This window comes from Equus caballus, chromosome 5, assembly GCF_041296265.1.
Source record: "Equus caballus isolate H_3958 breed thoroughbred chromosome 5, TB-T2T, whole genome shotgun sequence".
NCBI lineage: Eukaryota > Metazoa > Chordata > Mammalia > Perissodactyla > Equidae > Equus > Equus caballus.
This window is the reverse complement of record NC_091688.1, coordinates 100,574,833-100,592,647: the sequence shown is the minus strand read 5'-3', so window position 1 is coordinate 100,592,647 and position 17,815 is coordinate 100,574,833. Positions and strand designations below refer to the sequence as shown.

Genomic DNA, 17,815 nt, shown 5'->3' with positions numbered 1-17,815 from the left:
GAAGTGCCAAGGTCTGTGGCTGGCAAGCTGGAGACCCAGGAGAGCTGATGGTGGCAGATTTGAGACCCAAGAAGAGCACATGTTTCAGTTTGAATTCAAAAGAAAGAAATGACTGATGTCCCAGCTCAAGGCAGGCAAGCAACAGAAGTTCCCTGTTACTCAGCCTTTTTGTTCTATTCAGGTCTTCAGTTGACTGGCTGAGGAACCACCCACACCAGAGAGGGTGATCTGATTGCTCAGTCTACTGATTCGCGTTAGGCTCACCCAGAAACAGCCTCACAGACACACCTGGAATAACGTTTGAATAAATGTTCGAGCACCTGTGGGCCTAGTCAAGTTGACACGTAACATTAACCATCACAAGCCCCAACAATTTATTATGTTTTGCACATTTTTTCTCCTTGCCCGTCATTTGCTTTTTAACTTTGTTTTCTTTCACAGTACAGAAAACTTATATATACACAGTAACACCCTTAAACATACTTAGAAACAAGATGGCATTTAAGTATTTTGTTTAGCAAATGTAGCATTATTAAATTACAAATATATATATGTATATATCAGATGATAGTCAAAATTTTAATTTTCTGTATCAAGGAACAATTTACGTGGTAGTAATATTTAAAATAAACAGCTAAGACACAGAACGATGGGTTTATTCTCAAATGGAAGGGAAATGCCATTTTAATGTTATTCCCCATTATAACTCTTGTAAACAATGACATATAATTTTAAGAGGGGATGTTATTAAGGAGTGATGGTGTCTACTTTTGAAATTTCCACCTTGACTATCACCAGAAGAATGCTTTCAGAAATTAAATGTATGCTAGTCTTCCTCCTACCCATTGCAGGAGTATCCTCAAGAGAAAGCTTACAGACTTTCTTTTAGTTTCTTGTGTTTTTTTCTATGAACCACAGCGGGTTTCAGTTTGACATTAGTCACACAGTGCTGATGACTTGTGAGTGTACTATCTTCACTAGTTTCTTAGGAATTCTAGAGATATTCTGATTTGTTTTTAAACTCAAATAATCTAATTTAGGTTATGTTCTAAGTTTTTGAAATTAAAGTCAGGCTATCTTTAGCAACACCCATTTTATCTGGCAACAATTACCTGTGTGTCAACTAGTTCTGAGCATCTCCTTGGCCACTCCAATCTAAAGGTGCTCTTGTGAGCTTCTCTACGAGTCTTCCTGGTGGTCCATACTGTTCTTTCTCCTTTTAGCCATCTATATATTTACAGAAAATATCCAGGATAACTCCTCCGCTAAAGATTTCAAAAAAACTATGCTACAAGGGACTATCAAAGAGGAATAACATACCCTTTCTCTCTTATATTCTCTATCTAATTTTTATTAGGCTCCACTCTAATGCTTCACATCGGCTTTCCAAAAAGTTTGTGGTTTGACCAAGTTTTGTGAATCAGAAGAGATCCCAGGATATTGTTACCATGATAACATACGTATTCAGATGAAAATTCTGGACTCCTTGCTGTTGAGGGCTCACTTGGAGGGAAAGAAATATTTGCTAAGGAAGCGTGTAAACAAAGTAGAATCTTTTCACATAAACAGATTCAGTTGTTGCTATGTCTATGACGTTCATTAATACATTTTAGATTTCAAATACTTTGAGGATCTTAGGCTAATTTCAGTTCAGACAATTGAATCCTCCATGTGCAGCTAGAAAATAGAATGCTTTTAGTTAATACCGTTACATATCCACAGTTTTGTAAAACCAAAGAAATAACCTATTCTCTTTTCATTGAGATGTTCTGATTTCAGAAACATGTTAGAAAGATTGAAGTCCAAAAGAATATGATGCAATGAGGATTCCCCTTTGGTGACATCATGAGACCTAACTGTTATCAGTGTGGGCAAAATAATATTAGTCATGTTAATCATTTTTGCCTTAATTTTTGCATTTGATACATATTTATATTAATTTCTGTTTATAGAAAGGTTTAGAAACCAAACTGTTAACAGTATTTACTTATGTATTATTTAAATATATTTACATGTATTACTTTTGTAATTTAAAACTACTTTTGCAATTGACTTTTAAAAATTTCTATTTTCTTACATTTTTACATTTACCCTAATCCTTCAAAATTCTCGTTCCAAACAATTCCCTACAAAATTCTCATCTGCGTTAGTTTGCATATGAGGCACACAGCTGTTGGATTGTTAGGGTGACTTGTAAAAGAAAGAATTATGGAGAATTAATTATTATTTTATTTTCAAACAATTACTAAAAACTAGTATCACTTTTGAGGATTTTTTTGGGGTACAGGACTATATAATTGTGCATAATTTTTATATGTCTAAAAAGTGATCATTGTCTTTAATCAGCAGTGGATGTTTCCTGTAGGAAGTCTGTCATTGTGCCTCCATTCTTGGAGAGTGCACTAAAGGCATCTTTAAATGGTGTCATATACCTGAAGGGTCACGGGCAGTCAGGAGATCATCCAGCTGCCCTGATGTTGAAGACAAACCCTTTCTAAAAGCACTCAGTAAAATTGGTTTTAACATTTTGGTGTTATTCTCTTTAAGAAATATTAAAACAGCTCTTTAATATTTGTATAATAATTGCATATCCAAATATTTCCAGTTTATGACGTAAATTAATAAGAATGATTTTTTAAGAAAGGAAATTGAAATATTTAGCTATAATTTTCTTTCATTAAAATATAAATATAAGATGTTAGATTAATGAGGGAAATGAAGCATGAATTTCCAAAAAGCGGTGCTAGAGAGTGACGCTCTCTCTATAAATAAGCGCACCCTCTCAGATCTCACACATTGTATGGTGGAAGCAGAGAGCTGTGCGCTGGCACTGAGGGAGCACTTAGAAGGTTAAATAATTGCTATTGAGCCCTACGTGGTTTAATATGAGATACTTCCCATTTATGCTTAGTCAAAATAATTAATTTCTTTTCTATGTGTCTTTTTAATGTCCTAACAGAATTTGTTTATGTGATAACTGCCTTTAACTTGGCATATCCAATGACTCCCTGGAGATTTCAGTTGTCTTGCATGCCACCAAATGCAACCTATGACTTCCTCTTGCCTGCTGGAATCTCAAAGAACACTTCAAATTCGAATGGACATTATGAGGCAGTTGAAGCTAGATTTAATTCCAGTGGTACCTACTTTTCTAACTTATCATCCAAAACAACTTTCCACTGTTGCTTTTGGAGTGAGGAAGATAAAAACTGCTCTGTACCTGCACACAACGTTGAAGGGAAGGCATTTGTTTCAACAGTAAATTCTTTAGTTTTTCAACAAATAGGTAAGTATTTGAATGTCCTAAGCATTCGATGTTTAACTGTATTGAACAAAATGTTTCATTCTCTGAAACCTGTATGAAATAGATGTCTTATAGATGGGATTCTTAACACATATCATCATTTTATATTATTGATAAAAATCAGGATTTATCATGTGACCAAATGAATAAGCCCAAAATTATTTTATATCCCATAAAAACAGAATAAAAATGTAATAAGGGAACTCTTTTTACCTATAAACACATTTCTTATAGTCTTCTAAATTTGCTTTAAAATAAGAAAAGCACGTTACTTTTGTTAAATAGATAAAATACCAAATGGCTAATAATACTGTTAAATTAGTTCAATTTTAAAGACTTTATGAATAATGACATTTGTTCAAACAGGGAATCTCTCTGTAACCAATATATATTTTAAATCAAGGGTTATTTTTTGTTAAGAATAATGCATACTGAACGTAGCTAATGTCATTAATAATTCTGCATCTGGAAATTGAAACAATAAAGCTGTTTCCAAGCTTTTTGGAAAAGCCAAATAGAGCAGAATCAGTTGACTGGGCAATAAGGAGACCTACAGTGTGAAAATAAAGGTGTACATAAGTGTAGCATCTTGTGTGGGTTAATCAGAATTTCTCAGCCTTAGCACTATTGGCATTTTGGGCCAGATAGTTTTTGGTTGTGGGGGCCTGTTCTGTGCATGGTGGGATGGCTAACAGCATCCCTGGCTTCTGCCCACTAGATACCAGTAGCACTTGCTCCCTTGTTGTGACAATCAAAACGTATCTCCAGGGGCTGGCCCCGTGGCCGAGTGGTTAAGTCTGTGCGCTCCGCTGCAGGCGGCCCAGTGTTTCGTTGGTTCGAATCCTGGGCACGGACATGGCACTGCTCATCAAACCACGCTGAGGCAGCGTCCCACATGCTACAACTAGAAGGACCCACAACGAAGAATATACAACTATGTACTGGGGGGCTTTGGGGAGAAAAAGGAAAAAATAAAATCTTAAAAAAAAAAAAACAAAAAAACCCCAAAAAAACGTATCTCCAGACTTGGCCAGATGTCCCCTGCAGGGCCAAATTGCCCCTGGTTGCACACCATTGATTGGATGGAAGAAGCACTCCAGCACGTTGAAATCAGTTTAGGAATAAGGATAAGGCATGCATGTGCAATAAAATCAGAATTTTAAAACGAGTTAGTAGTAATAACTCCCAGTGTCTCCAGTTGAGTTTATAGCCATTTAATTTAATTTTAAATGAGGTACTTTTTAAATTTGTAAAGGAATTTAGCCATTCCAGTGATTATTAAATGTACTAAGAATGAACTTAAGAAGTCAGGCTCCTTGTGATGAGCCTTAAAATGATCAAAAAATGGTAGCGCTTTCTTCAGTTATCAAAAGGAATGATTCTGATGCTGTAGATTTTAATTTTCCATCTAAATAAAGGCTCAGAACCAGTTGCTTTTAAGAGAGTTTAAGTTTTTGTAACTGAAGTTAAGTGGTGATTACTGAGGATTTCCATTTATTATTCTGGCAACTAGGCTGTGTGCTTCATGGGACTCAACAGCATTGCGAAGTCCCTCCCAGCCAGAAGGCCTTCAGGTTTGGGGAAACACCTTAATGTTGCTTTGAAATAGTTTTAATGTTGTCTTAAGTTAGTCATGATTTTCAGTTGTTGCTATTCTTGCTTTCTAAATTACGAATCACCAACAGTTTATCTTTCATTATCAGATGAGTTTTTCAGTGTGCAGTGAAATATGTGTGCATCCGTTGTGTTTGGGGCCTGTAACATTACAATAACAGGAATTTAAGACGTGTGCCTTAGTCCAGATGTGGTCAGCAGGCCCTTATTGCTGAAGCAGACGCATAAAGACTGCTCCAGATTTGCTTGTACCTTGATATTTAATGTCTCCTTTCTCTTGTAGAGTGAGAATGAACTGGGCTAGGTGAATTTTGGGGTCTTTTGTCCCTTAAGTGGTTCAGGATTAAAAACAAAAAGTTTGAGAGGCAAGAATTGGATTTAATTCTCTTACTTTACAAAAAACTGAAGGCCAAAAGGACTGAATGACTTGGGCAGACAGGCTAGTTAGAGCTCGTTCTGTTTCTCTCAGAACGGTCACAGACGTGGGATCCGAACCCTGGTAAATTTAATTTAGCTCTTCTCTTTCACTGAGTTGTTCAGAATGTTTTTCAGATTTAATGCAGTTTATTTTTAATTCAGGTGCAAACTGGAACATACAGTGCTGGATGAAAGGGGACTTGAAATTATTCATCTGTTATGTGGAGTCATTATTTAAGAATCCATTCAAGACTTATGACCTTAAGGTCCATCTTTTATATGTTCTGTAAGTACCAAATAAATTCATTTGGATAGTTCTACAACACAATTTTTTTTAAATGCAAGAGCTTCCATGTACGGAAGTGCGCTACGAGGCCTGTCCTACCCCTCCTCCTTTTATATCCATGGACGTTTCTAGGAGGCAGTTTAGATACAGTTTTTACACGACATTCTTCTCCGTTAGGTTTCCTCTTTTCTCCTGTTGATTCAGGTAGCAGGACATTGCCGATATGGATGGGCGTGTATTCTGAGAGAAGTGTGAACTCTGAGGAGTGTATACTGTGGTTGGTTCTGAGAATGTGGGAGATAAAAACCTGGTTCCTGGAGCCAACTATGGCTGCCCAGGAGAAGAACCTGTGCTGGGGAGCTGCTTTCAAGAATGGGAAGCAAAGCGGGAAGGATCAAGTCCCTTGTTCCTCCATCAGCCTTCCAGACTCCTTCTAGCACCCCTGACAGGTAGATTTAGTGAGAATCCTGGAGGTCTGCAGAGTTCCAGTCCAAGCACGGGAAACCAGAGTATAGGAGGCGGGGTTTGAAGCTGACAGACAAGAGCTTAATCACCAGTATCATTCACCCCGTTGGCTACTTAGCATCCACACACACCTTTCTAGACATGAACTACAACTTCCCTGTAACTTCATGCTTTCACCTAATAAGATGCAACTACACCTTAAACAACAGGAAATACTCCAACCCTCTCCCCAAAATGGAGAGATGCTATGTCCCAGTTGTTGGTGTATCAGTTTCTAGGCAAGATTTGTAGCATTGATCTCCAGGCAATGTTAATTGCTCCTCATTTCAGTCACGGTCCCATGTGAATGAGTAGTCTGTAAGCCAAATACTAAATTATAAAGTTAACACCACCAAGAATCCTTATGTGAAATAATAAGGGCAAAGAGGAGATTGAGAAGAGATTAGGTAATATATATAAATATATACACGCACTCATACGCAAGCACACTGTAAGGAAGAAAATATCCATAGCTGCCACCATTCTTGTTTTTATACTTATTATGAGGCTGTAGTTAATATTTATAACTTATGTTAGTCCACAAGACTAATTCTTAAAGCCACCCCACAGATGTATCACAGATAGGATGCCACTGCTGTCACATCTGAACATTCTGTGTTCCCGTGATCATCATTTACACCTCTAATGCTGGTTACTGGATGCTGCCACTGATGAATCTAGGAGGCCCTGCTTCTTTGTGCAGTTTTCATTAGGGCCGGTGTCCTCAATGGGAGTATCTAATTGGTGAGAATGTGCCCTAGCTGCCGGTGTTTCAGCTTCACAAAATGGTAGATTTTCCAGTCAGATGCTGGGCAACCAGGAAACCTAGACCAATGTCCACAACAGAAATGACCGAGCTATGAATCTCTAGAGGCCCAGAAAGCCTGGCTGAGGTTGGAAAGTGAGGAAGGTGGAGCCAAGAGTGGACATTTATAGAATGGCAGAGAATGAGCTTGTTTGTAGTCTATAGAAAATGACCCAGCAGGGAGAGAAAAGTTGAAGATATGGTAGAAGGGGACCCGCTGAAGATATATGACAGAGAGTGAGCGGTTGAAAAGGTGAGTTCCAGAAAAAGAGCCCAGATGAAGGATTGGTCTTAAATGGAGGCGGCTCCTCTCAACGTCTGAGTATTGAGAGAAGGAAGGAAGCATGGTGGTGGGTGAAGATATATTTGAGGTTTGGGGCAGAAAGTTTCCTGCTTTTTGAGCAAAATAGATTTTAGTTCAGAGGTAAGAATTCGTCTGCAGAGTAGTACATTCTTACGATGACCTCAGTACTTTGGATGGTGATCAGAAACTCACCGGGTGCCTTCTGGAGAGAATTTCAAATATTATCAACGGGCCAGGGCAGTGTGCTCAGTTAAAAGCTCTGTGACCATGTGTAAGGATTTAAATTTTATTATGTAGAGGATATAGTTATGTCTTGAGGTCTGCATTTTCTGGAAACGATTTATATGAATGTATCAAGACATTATAAAGTTGCATGGTACCTTAGCTGCAGCTGAACATTTTAAGTTTGTTTTCATCAGCTAAGTAGTCTATTCATCTAAATGGTAGGACTCAGAAAAATGAGAAAATTATGATAAATTAAGTAGATTTTCAACTTGTTCATATGATGAATTTAGCATATTCTTTTGGCTTTATTTTGAACTTAGGCTTCTAAAAATATTAGTGTAGGAAAACGTCATAATAGCATGCAATTTGAGAAACATCCTCTTGGTTTTTTTCCCACCACGTTAATTGTTCTCTCCTTTGTATGATTTGGTTAACATGTCCATTTTACCAATTGTCACATGGGGTTTCTGCCTTGAATTCTATTTTTGTGTGCATCTCTGGCAGAATATCTCCAAATAATTTAAATAAGACTTCAGATCAGGAGAAAGAGCTGGCCACTGTAACAAATGAGACCTCCATGGAAGAGAAAATCCATAATGGTGGTTACTACAGAAAAGTTTTTAATCAAAATTGCCTTCTGTGGACATTAGAGAATTCACAAGAGAAATCTTTCAAATGCTTCCATGTGTAAATAAGCATATTTTAAAAAGGAACCTAGTGTTTATAAGGGACTTAGAGCCCTATAAATATGTCCCTTAAGGGAAGGCATTATTTGAGCTCAGATATTAATGTTTGTCAGAAAATCTGAAGGAGAGAGACCATTGAAACGTGATATCTTGGAACTGCTTTAGATGTTTTTCTTAGACGGAGGAAGGAAACCTTCTTCCTTTATTAGGTGCCTACTGTACACCAGGAGCAGTGTGGGGAACAGTGGTAAACAGCTCAGAATTAGGCCCTGCCCTCCTGGAGCTAAGAGTCAAGACAAAGAACATAACAACAGAGTTTGAAGATGCTGTGATGTCATAAACACAGGGACTTGTGGAAGTGCATATGAGAAGTATTCACCACCCTGTTTCACTACTCCCTGTAAAGAAAACCGGGTATTCAACAGTGTAAATGCATTGTATCTTCAGAAGTCAGTATAAAAATGCAACAAAAGTGGCTTCCGGCCATGGGGGAATAATAGGGTCTGGGATTACTCTTTGGGCATAAACAGTTAGAAAACTTGATAAAATGTGGGAAACATTTATTTTCAGATACTGGACAAAGGCAGACCAGAACTGTGATTCCTGAGAGAAGGAAACATAGTGAGTCCTATGCTACGTAGGCTTTCTGGACTGGAGGCAGTTTCCAGGACATGGCGCAGGGCTGAGGAACTGAGGCAGGGCCCAGCAATGTTGCTGAATCGAGGAGATAGAGATAGGAGTTCGGAGCGGAAGGGGGCTTGAATTCATGGGGCAGGGTACTGCAAGCAGGGAAGTGCACAGAAATTAGCATTGGCGTCCCCTTGACTCCCCGGTTGAATACCCATCTGCCCATGATATTGAGTAAGAAAAACTTCTAGGAAGAGAACAATTACCAGGAGCTGTAAGCTAAAGAATTCCCAGAAGTCACACAGGGCCAGGAATTATTCAAGTTTTCCCAAGCAGATTGGAGAGACCTCATAGAATATCAGTGACATTCAGCAGAAACCCCATAATAGTCACACTTTAAAAATAGGGTCAAATTAGCCTTAGAGTCAAAGTTAACGTATAGCATCCCCCAAAAAGCTTAAAAGGAGCTTGAAAGGTCCAGACTGTGCCCAAGTCACTTAACTGACTGCCAGAACAAAATATAACATTCCTTAAAGCAAAATGATACAATCTAACACTCAAAAATGTCTGGCATCCAGTTAAAAATACAAAATATATGAAAGAGCAGGAAAATGTAACTCATAACCAGGAAGAAGAGAAAAATCAGTCAAGAGAAACAGCTCCAGAAATGACAGAGGTGTGGAATTAGCAGAAAAGGACAGCTCCACATGCTCGAGGATATAAAGGAAAGCGTAAATACAATGAGGAGAGAAATTGATGGTAGAAAAAAGAACCAACTGAAATTTTTAGAGAAGAAAAATAAGCAAAAATGCTCAATGTGAATTGGGCCATTTTAGGAATAGTGTTACTCAATTGAGAAATATTTCATGTGCACAGGATATAGTGCTGGGCTCTGTGAGAAGTATGCTTTCTTCCTTCCTATCAAGATGGACCATGGATTCTTATTTTATTTCATGGGCTATAATCAGTTACTGTCATTATTTATTTTACTGCTCAGAGTGTCCCATATTTGGCCAATGGGAGCTTATTCAAGCTGGCCCCTCTGTCTTTTTGATGTGTCCCCAACATTTTCTTTTTTGAAGATTTCCTTACTTTCAAGCACTACAACACATTTCAGGTTGATTTTGTACTTTTCCTGCTATACCACCGGAAGGAGCCATTTCTCCAAGGAGCCCTGATTCCTCTTTATGGAGAATGGGATTTACGAAGCAGTATCTGGGTGCTAGATGCTCTTTGACCCTTGTGTGGTGTTGTTTCTAGGCCTTCTCAGCTACAGAGCTAGTGGTATGCATGTATACACACAATACACACACGATATGTATTTATAATATAAATAAGCCTGTGTTCATACTAATATGGTAATATCTCACATCTGAAGAAAACTTCGTGTTTTACAAAAAGTTCTTCAACTTGTCTCCTTGATAAGATTTATCTTGGTCAGTATTTCTCACCTGGACCTGAGTCATGAGATCTGGGGTGGAGCTACTGGTTTGGGGACCACACTTTGAGAACTGCTGATCTGTGACACTTACTGAAAACAGATTCCTTAGCCCCAGACCTACCGATTTCTCTGTGGAGGGTCCAAGAATCTATTTTCAATAAGGCTCCAAGTGTTTCTTACGATGAGACTGGTCTGGGACACTGACCTGGTCTTTGAAATTATTTGGGGTGGGCAAAGAAGATTTTTTGGGTAACATTTGTATAGATTACCATTCTGAGATTTTAAAAAGTGTCTTGATTAAATGATATAGAAAGCTAATACTGAATTTTCCAGGTCCATTTTATTGGTTCCTCCACACGTTTTGCTCTCAGTTTATGTCACAATCAGGAACTTGGATCATGTTATCCCATTTGGTGTTATTCTCATAATAATTTCGCATAGATCTTTGCTTGGTGAAGTTTGAATATATTCCAAGAAAAATTTTTTTGGAACAAATAATTTGACCAAAGGTCAGAGGACAGAATGTGCTTTATATAAACCATTGTGGCTACCAAAATGAAATTTCAGTACTAAATACTTATATCTCTAACTTCTGAGTAGAAAAAATCACTCAAATGGTGAAATTTGCAAAGAAGCCAAATTTGAAATTTGACAATTTCTTTTTTTACTATTTTCACTTTCAATTTAAAGTTTACTGACGTATAGAGAGATTAAATAAATAGTGGCACTTAATCTGTGTGTGTGTGGGCAAGGCATGAAATATTTTACTGCGTGAAAATTTTTCAAAAATTTCAGAAATTCTTAAGTTTTGGTTATTTTAAGCCAATGAGTCTCTTTCATATTTTAAAAATTTAATTATCATTTTAATCCTTATACTTTAAAATTATTAAATTTTTACAATATCATTTGATGTTCATAAATACTTAAACTTCTTTAAACTCTTGTGGAAGGTAAAAGAAGTTCTTAAGATGACTCCAGCAAGGAATAAGGCTGGTGTATTCCAGTTTCACACAAACTTGGAGAAACTTCTGCTCTCATAAATATGAGAAATATCTAGTATTTTCCTCAAGGAAAAAGTAATTTGGAATAATTGTATAACTCTCTAATATTCTGATTTATAGAAATATTATATTAAGATGATTCAGATTATAATCACTTTTTAGTGACAAACTTTAATGTCTTTATTAATCTCCCAAATAAAGTGGCAGTGGTAGCAGTGACATTTATGCTGTGACAATGAGGCATCCTGAGGTAAGGAAACGAGCACTGAGCATGGTCGCATGGGCTTCTGATGAATTCCAGGTCTACATCCTCTCTGAGCCTCCATTTCTGACCTAAAAGTAGGTGGTATTAGTTCCCTCAGAAGGTGGTTTGAAAAATTGGACTAGATAGTGATCCTCAAGGTGTCTTATGTAAATTGTAAATGTGCTGTATGATGGAATTTGGTGATATAGTTAACGTGGTTTCTGTATTATTGCGTCCTTCACCCATCGAGTACCCACCAGTAGGGAGTACAAATGTTTCTGGCCTACAACTTGGATTGAAAAATTTTTTCTTAAAGGGCCAGATGGTGACTATTTTAGACTTTGCTGGGCCATACTGTCTCTGTCACAACCTTTTAGTCATAGTTAATATGTAAAGGAATGAGCATGACTATGTTTATGGACAGTGAAATTTGTTTCATATAATTTCCGTGAATCACAGAATATTCTTCCTCTTTTCTTCTTCTTCTTCTTTTTTTTTTGGTGAGGAAGATTGTTGCTGAGCTAACATCTCTGCCAATTTTCCTCTACTTTGTATGTGGGACGCCACCACAGCATGGTTTGATGAACTGTGTGTAGGTCTGCACCCAGGATCTGAACCTGCAAACCTTGGGCTGCCAAAGTGGAGCATGGGAATTTAACCAGCATGTCACTAGGCTGGCCCCTCTTTTTCTTTTTTGAAAACCATTTGAAAATGTAAAAAACCTTTCTTAGCTCACAGGCTGTACAAAAACGGGAATATTTGGCCTGTGGGCTGTAGTTCCCTGATCCTTGCTTAGAACATTCAAAAATTAGTTTTAGATCGATTCTTAGAGCTTCATAATGGGGTTCTCTGTTGGGGTGGTTTAGGAAATTTCTGAATGGAGATGCTTTTTTAAAAAAACAAATTATGAATTACTATAACATATGTATGATATAGCGTATATACTATGTAATATATAGTCATTATTATGAGTGTATACCATATATGTTATTATTTGTGCATATTGAAATTATAAAGAAAATGAAAATGAGATTGACTAAATAGAATACGTAACAGTGAAGTGATAGAGAAACCACAGAGTTAATCTAATTGGTAATCAGCCTTATTCTGCAAATATCCACTGTCTTTAGAAAAGGATGGCATTGGCAAGACCATTGAGGCCAAGAGAGTATAATTCTAACTTTCCTTTTTGTTTTAAAAAAGAAAAATATCACTAGAATTTCCTATCCTTTAAAAAATATTAATGGAGAATGTATGTCTTACTTTCTCTTCAGTTCTATTTTTGCCTTAAAATTTGGGAGTTCTTCAGGCAAAGCATAATACCCTGCAAGCATGTTTCTGACATAAAATACCACAATTTATTTGGTTCGTTCCACATGAATTGATAAAAGCTTTTGATAAAAGCTTTTGTTTTAATATTTGAAAAACACATGAAAGGCACGGTGTGATATTTTTTAAAAATCGCATTTCATTGGCTTTGTTTAAAGATTTAGATAAAATTGAAAGTGCTTTCGATTCAAAACAATATTTTATGGGTGTATATCACTTTAGAGTTTTCAAAAATACTTTCACGTAATTACCTTTGATACGCACAACAACCTTGTAAAGATTGATGGTGCTGACGGGTTCCGTCTTAGTGATTCAGGAAACCAAGGCTCGCAAAGATGAGCTTGCTTGTCTGTGCTCTTGTGGCTCATAAGCAGACAGAGAACATGATTTTAGTCTCAGTGTTCATTTAATGTGCTTCTTACAAAAATATTATCCCTTACACAGCACCCAGCAGACAGCTTTGCATACTAAGAGGTCTGTTATTTCCTGATTGGATTTTTAGGACTAAAGTAATACTAAACTCTGTCTCAGGAAACTTGAAAATCTATCATAATTTAAAAGATTTCACACTCACGGGGTGTGTGTAGTCAGATAAGGGTCCATTTCTTTCACACTGTGTTTATATCTGAATGCTCATGTATAGGTTAGTTAGCAGTTTCCAAAACAACACTTTCTCCACGCTGAAGTTTTAATTAGCATATTTATCACTTGCAGTTTTTTTTTAAAACTCCTATGGTAGGTGTATGTTTAACCACTTAAGAAATTGCCAAACCATTTTCCAAAGTTGTGCCATTGTACGTTCCCACCAACAGTTTATTAGAGTTCCAATTCCTCCACGTCCCTGTCATTACTTGGTGTGATTCATCTTTTTAATTTTAGCCATTCTAGTACGTGGATAGTGGTATCTCATTGTGGTCTTAATTTGCGTTTCCTGATTGACTAACGGTGTTGGGCTTCTCTTCGAGTGCTTATGTTCATTCTTCTATCTTCCATGGCAAAGTAACTATTGAAATCTTTGCCTACTTTTTAATTGGGTTGTGTGGTTTATTATTGAGTTTTGAGAGTTCTTTATGCCTTCTGGACACAAGTCCTTTATCAGTAGATGATTGGCAAATATATTCTCTCAGTCTTTGGCTTGTCTTTGTGTTATGTTTCATAATGTCTTTCAAAGAACAGAAGTTTACCATCTTGATAAAAGTCCAATTTATAAATTTGTTCTCTTATGGATCATGCTTTTGGCGTTGCATCTAAGAAATTTTTACCCAACCTAAGGTCCCAAATATTTTTTCCATATTCTTTTCTAGAAGTTTTGTAGCTTTAGGTTTTACATCTGGATTGATGATCCATTTTGAATTAATTTTTGTATCTGGCGTGAGGTATGAAGGGTTTTTTTTAGCATATAGATATCCCATTGTTCCAGCACAATTTATCGAAAAGATTGCCCTTTCTCCACAGCACTGCTTTCATACCTTTGTAGAAAATTGGTTGTCCGTATAGGTGTTGGTCTCTTCTGTTTCATTAATCTGTTTTCCTATCTTTATGCTAATACTCCATTGGCTTGATTATTGTAGTTTCTTAGCTATAAGCTTCTTATTTGATTACTCTCATGGTTGCTTTGGGGTTTATAACACAGGTCTTTAACTTATTATAGTCTAACTGACACTGTACCTCTGAGTGATGTTACCCTACTTAGTGTGCAGTATAGGAACATGACAACTGCACATTACTTACCTCCTGCGTCCCTAGGCTCGGCGCTAATGTCATCCCTTTTACTTCTACCTGGTTATAACCCCCACACTACATCAAGGTGATTGTTTTTACTGAAAACAGTCAGTAAATATTTACCCTTTTAGTTAAATTTCATTTCTTTGTGTGGGACCAGACTTCCATCTGCTATCATTTTCTTTTTGCATTTTTTACAATGCAGGTCTGATGATGAATTCTCTCAGTGTTGCTGTGTCTGAAGGAAACCTTTATTTTGTCTTTGTTTGAAAGATGTTTTCTCTGGGTTCAGGGCTTTAGGATCGCAGTACTTCTCTGCCTTTGGTACTTCCCTGGTGCCTCACCCCCTTCTTGCTTCTGTTGTATCTGATGGCTAAGCCACTTCAACGCTTATCTTCGTTTCTCAATATAATGTATTTTTTTCCAGATGCCTTTTAAGCTGCGTGTCCAGAATAGCTTACCTCAATTTGGATTTTGTGTCCTATGTTTTAAATATATCCAATACTTTCACATCTATGTCAATATTTGGCCCTTCTTTTTTCATCTAGGCCTGAAGCATCGGAAGAGTGGCCTCTGGTTCCCCAGAAAGGCAGTTTTCAGGTTGTTCAGTGTAACTGCAGTGTTGCTGGGCGCTGTGAATGCCGAGTGCCTGTGCCAGCAACCAGACTCGACCACACTCTCCTTATGCATTTCCAAGTCAAATCTGGTGGAGTAACTTTTCAGTCACCTCTAATGTCAGTTCAGCCCATAAATGTCGGTAAGTTGTGCATTAAAAAAAAAAAAAAGAATCTAAACCTCAGTCATACAAACACGTTAAAAATTGCTTGCCTGGGGCTAGCCTGGTAGCGTAGTGGTTAAGTTTGCATGCTCTGCTTCAGTGGCCTGGGATTCACAGGTTTGGATTCTGGGCATCAACCTATGTACTACTCCTCAAGCCATGCTGTGGAGGTATCCCACATACAAAATAGAGGAAGATTGCCACAGATGTTAGCTCAGGGCCAATCTTCCTCACCAAAAATAAAATAAATAAAAAAAAATTGCTTACAGAATTTTTCATTAGCTTATCTTGCTTTGACCAAGGCTGTGATGGTAAGTGTAGTACTAGAGAATGTTATGGGCAGCTTCTGGAATGATTTCACAGCAGTGTAGCTGCCTCTGCAATTGTACTTTAAATTCCTTCTTGAAAACAGTTTGATTTCTTTAAATCCTGTATCTGTCTAACAGACATGTATTGTTTGGTTACCACTTTTTCCCATCTCAGATCACCGTTTCTGAATAATTAGAAGCTTGTTTTTCACCTAAATTTATTCCTTCAATAAATATTTCTTAGAGGCTCATGTGTGTCAGCCGCTGATCCTGGAGCTGATCTGGGAGCTCATTCATTTGTGAATGAGACAAAGTTGCTGCCTTGTAGAGCAGGGACAGACTAAAAAAGGAAACAAGTAAATAATTCACTGTACAAATCTGAGTGTAAGAAAAACTCAAATAATAGGCAGTGCCGCAAATTTTTAGTGCAAAGATTCCCCAAATTTTGATCAACTTGAATATGTAATTACAAATGTGAATAATACAGGCAAATCTTAAAATGTGTAATTTGCTAACTCAGTTTCGTGCATGTGTGTTAAATTGTGTATTATATATGATACATAGAATAATTATATATGATATATAATTTAACAGTGTTACTATTTTCCACCTATATTTCCTGAAATCACTATATGCAAACTCTATGTGCATCTTTTCATCATTGTTTTTGACATCACTGGAGCCACTTTTCAAGGCACCTGACACAATTTTCCACATATCTTCACCGTCACCTTTTTCTAAGTTACTGGGAAGTTAGCACTTTTTGAATCTGCACATGACATTATATTTTGACATTATGATTTTCAAATAATTTGTCCTCTAGGAATATATCTGCAATCTCCACAACATAACTACAATGACATCAAAGCAGTTCAGTCATGAAGTTCTACCACAGGAAAAAAATGCAAAATCTGTAAAATATCACCTTCTTCTCTTTTTAAAACCATTTCTGTCAGGTGACTTTTAGAAGCATTTAAAGCCGGCATTGAAGTGAATTGTTTTTGAAAATAAAGTAGTTAAGAGAAGGTGCTATGATGGATTTTATAAGAACCTAATAAAGAATTTTGTCTTTTTTCAGGGATAAGTTTGGGGGAAAATCTTTCCTTATCTTTGGGCATATAATGTCCAAAAATTTTAAGTGCCTTGAAAGCAATGACAGGTGGTGTGATGGAGAGTGTTCAGGGTCAGGGCTATTATTTCAGCAATGGAGGTCAAAGAAGACCTCTTTTAGGAGATGCATTTGAGCCGTGTAAGAAGAGAGAGCCATGCGAAAATCCAGAGCAAAAGGTGCTTGAAGCGGGAAGAATAGCACTCGCAAAGTACCTGAGGTGGAATGAGCTTGGCAGTTGGAAGAACCAAAGAGAAGGCTCTTGAGCTCAGAGCGAATGAGGGAGGAGAATGTTTGGAAGTGTTGTCAGAGAGTCATCTGGGTCCAGGTCAATCGTGGGCCAGGGTTACAGAGTCTGGATTTTACTAATCACAATGGAAGCTTTTGACCCAGGAGAGAGATATGATCGGTGTGTGTGTGTGTGTGTGTGTCTACTCTATCTGTGGTGAAGGAAATTGATGGGGAAGGGAGGAAGGGTAATTGCAAGAGTGGAATCAGAAGGCTCAGATAGGAGGCTGTTGGGATTGTCCAGTTGGTTTAGGGTAAAGAGAAGTAAAGAAATGATCAGCTTGGGGATCTGTTTGGGAGATGTTGCTGATTGAACTTTCTAGTGGATTGGATGTGGAGTGTGAAGGACAGAGAGAAAGCAAGGATAATGCTTAGGATGGGGCCTGAGTATGTTAATGAGTGCTGGTACCATTTACTGAGATGGGGACATTTGGGGAGGATTAGATATGTGTGACACATTATGTTTGAGATGCTTATTAGAAACTCAGGAGATGTTGAGTAGGCAGGTGGATGTGTAAGCCTAGAGTACCGGGGCAATATATATTTAGGAGTCTCTGGCATATAGATGTCTATGGGGTTGTATGAGATTACCCATTTAGAGCTCAGTGAGAGAAAGACTGAGGGGTGATCCGAGAGAAAAGAGGAGCAAAGGATTGTGGTGGCTGGAAGCCAAGTGGGAAGAGTATTTCAGCCACTGAGAGTGAGCAGCTGTATGGAATGCTGCTGAGAGGTGGAGTGAAATGAATCAGGCAACTGACATTGGATTTGTGAAGGGTGGTGACCATGACGAGAGCAGCTTCAGTGGACTGGGGCGGAGGAAGGTC

General features: G+C 37.6%; 1 protein-coding gene across 8 annotated transcripts in view; it reads left to right on the top strand.

Annotated features, from left to right (window-relative positions):
- LEPR (leptin receptor) overlaps positions 1-17,815 on the top strand; it is a 73,780-nt gene that overhangs the window by 17,782 nt on the left and 38,183 nt on the right. For all 8 annotated transcript variants that reach the window (XM_070268893.1, XM_023641934.2, XM_070268889.1 and 5 more), the window contains exons 4-6: positions 2,960-3,286; positions 5,498-5,621; positions 15,058-15,266. In XM_070268893.1, the coding sequence (XP_070124994.1) occupies positions 2,960-3,286; positions 5,498-5,621; positions 15,058-15,266 (660 nt within the window). The remainder of the gene's footprint in view (positions 1-2,959; positions 3,287-5,497; positions 5,622-15,057; positions 15,267-17,815) is intronic.